The sequence below is a fragment of the Choristoneura fumiferana genome, chromosome 9 (genome assembly GCF_025370935.1).
Source record: "Choristoneura fumiferana chromosome 9, NRCan_CFum_1, whole genome shotgun sequence".
Lineage (NCBI taxonomy): Eukaryota > Metazoa > Arthropoda > Insecta > Lepidoptera > Tortricidae > Choristoneura > Choristoneura fumiferana.
In genome coordinates this window covers 9,297,230-9,308,607 of record NC_133480.1, presented here as the reverse complement: position 1 = coordinate 9,308,607, position 11,378 = coordinate 9,297,230, and the positions used below count along the sequence as shown (strand labels likewise).

Below are 11,378 nucleotides of genomic sequence, written 5' to 3'. Positions count from 1 at the left end.
ATGACGTGTCTGTAATGGTGGGTCTTAAAATGAACATGGCAAAGACACAGATTATGTGCAAGAACACCAATGCCACTCACATTACAGTTCATGGACAGGTACTGGAGAGGGTGGATGAGTATGTCTATCTCGGTCAAACCATGAGCCCTAGAAAGAGCGGACAGGACTGGAAATTCAGGCGTCGAATTCGCTTAGGCTGGGCGGCATTCGGTAAATTGTCCGACGTGCTCAGAGGGGACATACCTCTTAATCTCAAGCGCAGATGCTTCGAGCAGTGGTGTCTCCCGGTGCTGGTATATGGAGCCGAAACTTGGACGCTCACGCAGAAGGTCGTACACAAGCTGCAAGTCACGCAAAGGGCGATGGAGCGGGCGATGTTGGGCATATCTCTCCGTGACAGGTCGAAATACGGAGATTCGGAGACGAACAAGGCTCACTGATATAGCCAGGTATCACCCAAAGGAAGTGGAAGTGGCTGGACACATATGCCCGCAGGAGTGATGGAAGATGGGGGAAGGCCGTGATGGGTGAGACCCAGAACCGGGCGGAAAAAAACGTGGTAGACAGGAGATGAGGACCGACGACCTGGTCAAAGTGCGGGAAGTGCTGGATGAGGAGAGCACTAGACCGAGATGAGTGGCGAGCAATGCAGGATGCCTACATCAGCATTGGTGGCTATGGGCTGAAGAAGAAGAAGAAGAAGATCATCAGATCGTGTTGCCACCATTGCATTGTATGTAGAATCAAATACTGATCGAAACCAATCCAAACACGATATATCTGCTATGGTTTTATCAAGAGTATACTGGTGTTATGGATATCCTGACTGCAGCATCAGGCCGATAATTCCATAATCTTGCATAGTTATATAGCATACATGGGTGTATAAAATTGTAGGTTCCAAATATGTTTGAAAGTAAAGTAAATACCCATTATGCGTCTAAGATTCCTACCGCCGCAAACAAAAGAGCTGATGATCTTGAAACGGCTGAACCGATTTTGATAAAATATCCATCGCTAGAAAACCTGCTTTAAAATAAAAATAAACTGCATTCAAATCGGTCCACCCCGTTTAGGAGCTACGATGCCACAGACAGATACACATAGCGGTCAAACTTATAACACCCCTCTTTTTGCGTCGGGGGTCAAAAACACACCACACTGCGCTTGGCCCTCCACAAAAACCTTTCAGAGTGCTCATCCTGAATAAAGTACTATTGTGTATTAATATTGCGCTTATGGCAATAAATAAGCCATATGTTGATTGCACTGGAATTCCATTATAGTGGAACAACAGACGATCAACAATAAATAAATATAAAATACAATACCTACAGTTCATTCCGCAGGTAGACAAATTCTTTGCAAAACCAATATTTTCGCTTTTGTTCTCATCAACACAGTACACACAATAGCTTTACATACCTAGTGAGTTGTAGATTATATCGAATAAGAGAAGTACACATGAGGCTACATCCACATAAATGAATACGAATATAGGTAAAACTTTGTCGTAGTGAGCATTAATCACCTATTTCTGATAGTAAAACGACCGTTGCCATTAGGCTTCCACAAACGCAAAAGGTATCCACACAATACAGTACTTTTCGCCACTAATGTCGTCTTGGCTGGCCATAAGGAACGAAATGAATATCAGTCTCTAACGCAGCATTGATAAATGATGATATCCGCAATAGAACTAAGGTTACCGACATAGCTCGAAAAATTGCGAAACTGAAGTGGCAGTGGTAACCATTTTAACAGTAATATGCATTATTCATATTTGCAAAGTATACTTTTGGCGGTGACTTAAAACATTTCAACTGCACACGATTGAACTGTTTAAGCCGGTGTTGCCATACAATTTAATATTTGTTTTATTTTATTTTAAATTTTTATTTTAAGTTAGTTTTTAGATAAGGTCCTCACTGAAAATCAGCGCCACGGCTTGCCGTGGCATTATGCTGAGTGGGGACCTGTTTAGCGTCATGTATGTCTTTATTTGTTCTATGTTTGTTCCTATGTTTGTTTTTTATGGCGTTAAATAAATGTATTTTCTTTCTTTCTTTCTTTCTTTCAATGGGCGGGGCACATTGCTCGCAGGACTGATGGCCGATGGGGTCAAAAGGTTCTCGAATGGCGTCCGCGGACCGGGAGACGAGCTGTCGGTAGGCCTCCAACAAGATGGAGCGACGACGTGGTTAAGATCGCGGGATCGCGGTGGATGCGAAAAGCACAAGACCGGTCTGAGTGGAGAGCCTTGGGGGAGGCCTATGTCCAGCAGTGGACGTCTTTCGGCTGACATGATGATGATGATGATGAATGCAGCATGAACATGTCAAAAACAAGGCTTACTTTAGCGATCTTGTGCAGCAGAGCAGTAGTGGAGTTAGTCTTGAAAAGCCCAAGAGCGCGCCTGCGAAGGCCCTGGCCGAGACAGGCCTCCACGGCCCCGCAGAGAGCAGTCACACCGCCACTGTCTTCGTGGACGAATTTGCGAGTCACCGCCTGGTAAAGAATAAAAAATAATCTTTTATAGTCAGTCGTTTTCTATGCTTAAATATCGTTAACGTGGTTCAAACTTCTGTACCACTACCATGAGTTTACAGTGACCGTATTCGATAGCGACGGCGTAAATTATTTGTAGAGGCGCTGTACAATTCTCCATACAAATAATTTACGCCGTCGCTATCGAGTACGGTCACTGTAAACTCATGGTAGTGGTACTGATGTGCGCAACACATATTAATTTAATATTTTGCCGTACCCAATATTAGCCTGTTTGATAGCCTGCCCATTCAAAGCTACTAATAGATACACCCACACTTTTCAAATTGACTTTTTACTATCATTATTATTGCGTCAATCAAACACCATTTAGGGAATTACGTATTAACCGTACGGTGTTTTTAAAAGAAACATTTATAAAATAGTTTAGTTAACTCGATGATAACGCTTCAATATAATGAAAATGTGTTGAGGTTGAGTGTAATATGGAACCATGATTATGTTACCTTACACCTACGTCGCAAGGTGTCTCAGGCTCTTCACAAGGCCACGAAAATCTTCGAATATGAAATCGTAGAAGTGGTATAGAGGTTCATAAAGTACATACAGAGGCACAATAAGCATAAGCACCATACAGCCATCGCCGACGGGTTCATATTGGCGAACTTTTTACTAACGTTATATATTTAATAACTCTTAACTTAACTCTTCCTCAATTATTTCTTGTGATTCATTTTGTACTGGGTGCTATAAAGAAGTTCGTAAATGTTAGTCTTCTGAAAATTTTGATTAAATCCATAGGTTTTATACTTTAGAGTTTTATACTCATAAATCATAATGCTTATACAATAATATGATTATGAAAATAGTGACACATAGCCAATTATGTACATATCGCACCTTTGCGACAAAACTGTGCTATCTATAAGCTGAAGTGGGACTGGGCTGTACCCTTAGTGTAAGTTTTCGGTTACAAAATACGTCTCGATCGCGTTCGCGTTAAAATCTCAATTTATATGGAAACACGAACAGCGCCTCTAGCGGAACGTTTGCGATGTTCGTGTTTCCATACAAATTGAGATTTTAACGCGAACGCGATCGAGACGTATTTTGTAACCGAAAACTTACACTAAGGGCACTGGACACGTCTGTCGCATGCACCCACAGAGGTGGGCTCACACAGTCACCTGGTGGGCACCGGAGGACGGCCGTCGACGGCGAGGCAGACCGAAAAGGAGATGGCGGGACGATTTAGACACATATGCAAGGGATTGGCCTGACATTGCGCTGAACCGGGAGGTGTGGAGATTAAGAGGAGAGGCCTTTGCCCAGCAGCGGGACACTATTGTAGGCTAGTAAAAAAAAAACTATCCCCTAGGTATCCTTCCCCGGGACGCAGACTATCGTATACCGAATTTCATCGAAATCGGTTCAGCGGTTTAAACGTGATGAGGTAACAAACAAACAGACTTGCAAACTTTCGCATTTATTATATGTACATATTAGTGGGTATGAGTTAAACCGTACTTGTTTTTTTTAAATCTAAGTATTTATAACTTAGAGTACTAAAATGGTTCACAGACAAGTGTCTCCAAGGCACTGTATAAAACAAAAGCTCGCGCAAAGGCTTTAAAAGATAATGGTTATAGATCTTAAAGCTAGCTATATAATATGTGCACCATTACGATATAGCCATAAAATGGGATCCCTCTCAGCCTAACGCTGAATTTCATAACGTTCTGACAATTTTATCATGACGCCGGCTGTCTAGGCAACCGACAACCCCCGTTCCCGTAGGGATGTTGAATGTCAAAAGAAAAATACTGGTATATCGATAATGAATCCCAAATTTCTTTTTAGTAGGGGTATGGAAAATTAAACAAGATTTTTTGAAAATATGGAATTAGATTAAAAATATACCTACTTGAAAAAAAAAACATTTATTGGATACAATATTGTATTTTATAACATTCATCATGGTTATAAAATCAGGAAAGAAACGACAAACAATATAGGTATGCAACAAAAACTTACATTGTTTAATTTAGCGCATCAGTCGCAATCGCAAGAGATCGGACTAACGTAGGTAGATCTAATAGCTCATGGTATGCTGTTTATTACTTCAATTATATTTTCACTTCTCATGCTCTTAAAATGTTACTTTAGTCCCTGCATATCGGGACTAAAGCTACCTTTTATTCTACAGGGATTAATGTATTTTTTTAATTTACGTTGGGAACCCCTAAACAGCCAACACGGTGTTTGTGAATGATGGGTTTTTAGGGCGTGGAAATAACCTCAAAATGACAAGTGCAAAAATATATAAAAAAATACACGACTTAATTTCGTGAAACAGTTAATGATTACGAATATGAATCTATTCAATTATATTAAGTATTAATTCATTTTAAGCATAGTCTAATTAGTTTTAAATAGTTTTCAATTTTGAAACTGTTGGCTAAATATGTATCTGATCTAAGCTTTTAAAGCGTCACTTCATAAACAATAAAAGAAAAATTTTGCTATTTTCATTTTGAAGTGGTGGCCTGACCATTAGTCGAGCGTAAGTTTTTACAAAGTAATATTGTAATTTTGAACAGAACATTGTTTTTCTTTTCCTCGCATTCAAAGTGAAAAGTTGAGTGTTTAACGCGAGACTAAACAACCCTAATGCCACTCGAACTATAAATGTCATTATGACTTGTTTTAGTCCCTTGTTGAACAACATACTATTTACTGCAGTGTATCTAGTGCTAAGAAGAATTAAAATAAACATTACCTATTTAATTCGCGTTAAGTCAGCACACAACTAACTGAGAGATAACTTCGGAAACACTTATATGTAGGTACGGCTCAGGACAGCGATGTTTTAATATTGCGTATCGATATCGGTACTTCGAAATGATCGATAAATATCGATCATCTCTAGTCCCTGATGGATACCTCGAATCAAATTATGCGTCTGATCCAACAAAGATTAACCTAAGGACTGACAAGTAAGCAATTTGCTATGAAATTGGATTCTGTTTAAGTACTGTATCTGTATATGATCTTCAGTTTCCTAAAGTTACGTTTCTATATAAATATTTATTGATTGTCTCACTAATATAATAAATGCGAAAGTTTGTAAGTCAGTTTGTTTATTTGTTTGTTTGTTACTTCATCACGTCTAAGCCGCTGAACCGATTTAGATGAAATTCGGTATACAGATAGTTTGAGTTCCGGGGAAGGACATAAGATAGTTTTTATCCCGGAAAATTTCATAGTTTCAGCAGGATAGTGAAAACCGAATTCTACGCGGACAGAGTCGCCGGAAACGGCTAGTTTTACAATTTTAGAAAGAAATTTAGAAAGAAACCCTGGTGAATCGAATTTGTTTATAAATATCCCTTAATTTGAATTCAACTGCCAAAGCTAATGCTTCTCGCAAGCAAAGCCGCCAGGTAAAGCTTTAGGATATTGAATTTTAATTTAATTATAATAAGCACAGACCTATATCAATCAGGCAGGTGCGTACCTAATTCGTAATGGGAGTCCGAGTGTCACGCGCCGGTACATCTATAGACACCGTTGGTATATTACAAATACTAGCTGTTGCCCGCGACTCCGTCCGCGTAGTATTCGTTTATCGCTATCCCGCGGGAACTATACAATTTTCCGGGATAAAAACTATCCTATGATAGGACAGACCTATCTAAGGGAAGGCCAACCGGGACTCAAACTATCTACCGAATACCTACTGAATTTCATCAAAATCGGTTCAGCGGTTTAGACGTGATTGAGTAACAAACATCCAAATATCCAAACCTCCAAATATCCAAACATCTACACAAACTTTCACAATAACATGAGAAGGGTATTGTTTGCACCGGGTGTCTCTAAACGTACTTACCTACGGCACGATTCTAAATATCTTTATTCTTTGGACGTCGGTAGGTACTGCTGAGCTCCACAAAATTTACTGTCAAAATTAGATGTGACGTATTGAGTATTAGCGAAACATACCCGCTTGATACCCGCGCTTTTCGTTATAAATGTGTTTTAGAATACGCTGACATGGAAGAAAAGAAAGAATAAATTTACTCGCCAAAATTCGACACAGAAAAATACAAACATTGGAACATAGAACCTCTTCCTTTTTTGAAGTCGATCAAAAATACAATTAAAAATAAGACAACCTTACAAGAAAAGAAACATTGTGCCGAAAGAAACAAAAAGGGCCCTACTCAACTGGATGAAATTACGCTGTGTTTCGTCAATTAACTATTAATTGAATGGGTCTTTTTATTATCCGTTATATTTTGCATTTGATCCCAAATAAAGACACAAGTGTGCGCATGTACCTCCTCCATCAACTGCTTGACTTCCTTCTTGACGGTGGCGATGAGCCGCTCCTTCTGCTCCACGCCAGCGTCCGCCGCCGGCATGCTCTCCTCCGACTCGCTCTCTGTTGGAACACCTCGTGACGTTAAAGTAGGTACAGTTAAACTTGAGACCAAGTGCTGTATTCGGGAACGGCACTTTGCGACTCCCCAGGAAGGGAGCGCCAAAGTTCGCATACTCTTCGCTAGTCATACCGTAATTTTGTTTGAATCATCGTTTGTCATAAGTATTTTTTTTCCCACTGAAACCTAAAAAATTTCTGAAATTTGTAATTGGTCATTCTATAGAAAACTATAGGTTAGGTTAGGTTTGTTTTATAACAATTCTGAACAATTATTAGATTCAGAGAAAAAAGAGTTATGACAAACAATCATTCTGACAAACATTACATTCGGACTTTCAATAAGTATGCGAGCCGATATGGACCCCCGCCCCCTCCCCCCGGAATAAGACTGACCCTTACATCGGTACTTAGAGTTTACCCGCCGCTGCGCACGCGCAAAGCATTAGATTCATCCGTTGAATTTCAATTCCGGGGTTTCACTTAATTCCCACGGGAATCCCCAAAAATTAAATCGTAGCCTTATTTGAGGTTCTATTAAAAACAACCATACCTAATTTCGTGACTCTACGAAATGCATTGGGACAATAAGTAGCCTATCGGCTACCTACTTCAGTTAGCATGCGAGTTAATTGGCCGAAATCTATTGGTAATAGTTCGTTTCGCATATTGATCAACACAGGTTCCTTATACGTACCTAAGGTTCGCCTCGCGCGTAAGTCCATCGTCAGTTCCCAATAACTAAGGGCTGGAAAACGCCCGTCACTTTAAAACTTATCCCTGTACCACTACCATGAGTTTACAGTGACCATACTCGATAGCGATGGCGTAAATTATTTGTAGGAGCGCTGTACAATTCTCCATACAAATGATTTACGCCATCGCTATCGAGTACGGTCACTGTAAACTCATGGTAGTGGTACTGTTTCGTAGAGTCGAGACTTCTTTAACGTTGCTCTATGATATGCTTTAATGACATCCGTAGAATGTGAACAAGCTTTTCTAACTAATAAATAAATCCTAAATAAATTGTCGTTTCCAGACCCACTTACACAATAATTCAAGGCAGAACTAGTACTATATCGGTCACAGTAATAAGATAGGTAAATATTCAATATTTGTTTTCACTGAAATACACGCACAAACATTGTCAGATTCAACTAGGACCTAGTTACTAGGTACTATCCCACTTTTTAGCTAATAATAAAAGATCCACGCGTTGTTATTCTAGGAGAAAAACTAAAATACGAAAGTAAAACTCAACTTTCTGAATACAAAATGACTATAAAATAATTTGCCAATTGTTATACGTTATGGATCTAATTAATTCAGGTTACTGCGGGAACAATAATATTGAACACAGACTCCTTAATAGAAGTTTTCCCTTGGGTAAATTAAAACAATGGAAAGTTTAAAACTCCTCTCGTTATACGCTTCAAAGAATTAGCGAAAGCGTTGTGTAGCAAGTATGAGTAGGTACTTAATGAAGTGTTAATGAAAAGCGGATTTTAGGCTTATAAAAAGGGTTCTACTTTATGTCCCAGATTCTGAATCGTGGCGATAGAATCGTGACGTGCTTTTGACGTTAGGTACAGTCGTGCTTGTGATTATCTCATTTATTCAATTTTTCACAAACATTGACACAAATGTGAAAGTTCCTGAAAGTTCTCAAACTGACTTCACGATTCTATAGAATTACATCTACAGAGCTTTCTACTGATCTGTTTGAAAACAGTAACATAGGTATTTAGATAATTGCTGTATAAAACTTTTACTTCTCGCTCTTTAGTGTAACTAATCTTAGTATCCTACTAATATTATAAATGTGAAAGTTTGTGAGTGAGTGAGTATGTTTGTTACTTCTTCACTCTGAAACGGCTGGACGGATTTGGATGAAATTTGGCGAAAAGTTAGTTTATAACCTGGATTAAAACATAAGATACTTTTTACCCCGATATTCCCACGGGATACCTAGGAATAAAATGTCGAAATAACAACCGCTGGGCTTAGATGCATGAAATTTGTTATGTAGGTAGCGGGACGTCTGGAATAACACATACGCTACTTTTTATCCCGATATTCCCACGGGATAGTTTTGTAACTGAGGGACCCCATACATCCCTGTATTATTATTATTTTGATATTTTTTCTTTAATTTTATACCTACTGCAGTTTTTAAGTATTTTATTTGTAATTATTTTATTTTGAAAAAAATACCTACTTTCTGCCAAGTTTCTTGCGGTGCATTCTTCTTGGCAATGATGGTCTTTCCGAAAGCGCTGGTAGTTTAAAAAATGACGTGTAAAAGTGCCCATTGCTGCCTATTTACTCAATAAATCATTTGAATTTTGAATTTGAATTCGGATTTCAATTGCAACTACCAGACCGAATAGTTTACGCGTGCGAAGCCGCAGGTAAAAGCTAGTCTAAGATAAAATAGTACTTCAGTCCAGCAAAAAGAAACATATTTTAAGGAAGTTGCTGGCACGAAAGACGTTTTAGGTGGTTTGGAAGCAAATGCAATTCTTCTGGTATTGAGAGCGTCAACGAGCAATGTAAACATATACCGCGTCTTTTTAAAAGAAAAACACAAATCTACATAATTTTATTATCTCCCAATCTATATTGGTACAACGCGAACCAATACCATCCAATACATATTCAAGTCTCGGAAATTGGTTGATAAATGGGTACGTAAGTAATGTTGGTGCGTGCCTCTTAGGATAATTTGTCTCCTAAGACTGTATTTTTTTTAATATTGCTTTTCTGTTGCTGCAAATTGTACCTTCCTAATTTGAAACATAGTTGTAGTCTGAGGTAAAAAATAATACCTACATTTAAAAAAAACACTCTCATTCTCTCTATCTTAAATGGGTTCATATATAAGCCTGGGAGATATTTTACGGAATAAATTAAACAATTCCTCTTTTGGGCCAGTCTAATATAAATTTTATGGAAATAAGGATACCAATTATAATTTTATTCACATTTAAAGTCATTTACTGTAAGAAAAAAGTTTTAACTATTCTCTACCAAATTAAATAAATACCTACCTACAGAAAATTCTACGTTCACGTTTAAGTACACTAGGGTGACTAAGTACAACCGATATCCCGGTTAGTGGAGCTTCACCCAAAAACTCCAATATTTGTTTTGCATCAACGTCAAGTTACAAAGCTTTCGAAAGAAAGTAATTTACGCCTCGCGCCAGAGAAGTCCAGAAAGTGAGTTGGCAAACAATTACGGCCCGCCTAATGGAAAACGATACAAAACCAGAGGTTTCTTTGTTTAAAGCTATAGATAGGTATTCGCACTTTTGACGTGTTCACACTTTTTTTAAGCAATTGCAAAACATTTTCCGCTTATTGGGGCAGAGACGTGTTTTTTAATTCGCAACAAAAGTACACTTACTCCGTGCATTAGCACATTAGCACTCAATAGTTAGAAACAGACTGAGCCGTCATATTAGCCTCTTTAGTGGCTTAGGCTTTGGATATAGGTACTTACAAGGTACCGAAAGTACCTAAAATATATATATTATATAATAGTTATTTGTTATGCCAGACTGGAAAGGGACTGTTTGGCACGAGTGCTTATATTGAAACCCGAGCAAGTGAAGGATTCTAGGATTGAACAACGAGCGAAGCGAGTGGTTCAAAAGAAGAATCCTGAGCGTAGTCGAGGGTTTCAAAGGCATGAGATGCTAAACAACTTTACAGCCGAGCGGAACACACAATTTTTCACCTTACGACAGCGAGAAAAATAGTAGGTAGATGGAAGAAAATAAATTGAACACTCTTCTAATTCAGTTTCAGGTTATGCTAGCTTATACTTATACCAGTGGTTTTTTCTAAATCGCAGAATTCTCATCCCATGGAAATACTTATCTCAAAATACATTCACGATCTTGTCTCCATCAAAAGAGGGAATTTCGAAGTCCAAGTAAAAGTTCAGCTTTCTAGATCCAGGGTTTGGGTTGGACGTTGATAAGTGAGTTAGTCAGTACCTACTTTTGACATTTCATTATGCAAGTAGCTTAACCTACTTAAAGTGAAATTAATTTGAAATTTTAATTGGTAATATAATATTGACAGTGCGAACTTTTTTCCCTCCTCCGGTAGGTGCGTTCTGAATTTTACCACATGTCTATCTACCTATTTGTCGTTATTTTTTGTGAATAAAGACGAAAAAACGTATGTAATAGAACAAAATGTAAATAAATGTTATCTATTTATTTTGTATTAATAAATAACAACAATAATAACAAGAATGAAAACACTAACGCATTTATATATTAATGAAATAATTTATGACAAACCACGTTTCAGAACGTGTCATTGAACTTTTTTTCGGGTGCGTTTCCGAATCTCTTCATCATTTTTAACCGACTTCAAAAAAGGAGGAGGTTCTATGTTCCAATGTTTGT

At 38.3% G+C, this 11,378-nt stretch overlaps 1 protein-coding gene across 4 annotated transcripts in view; it reads right to left on the bottom strand.

The window, feature by feature from the left end:
- The window catches only part of LOC141431171 (small G protein signaling modulator 2-like), a 66,896-nt gene that overhangs the window by 48,382 nt on the left and 7,136 nt on the right, over window positions 1-11,378 (bottom strand). For all 4 annotated transcript variants that reach the window (XM_074092213.1, XM_074092211.1, XM_074092214.1 and 1 more), the window contains exons 2-3: window positions 6,852-6,955; window positions 2,356-2,508 (exon numbers count right to left, since the gene is read on the bottom strand). In XM_074092213.1, coding sequence (XP_073948314.1) covers window positions 2,356-2,508; window positions 6,852-6,935 — 237 coding nt within the window. In that variant the 5' untranslated portion in view covers window positions 6,936-6,955. The remainder of the gene's footprint in view (window positions 1-2,355; window positions 2,509-6,851; window positions 6,956-11,378) is intronic.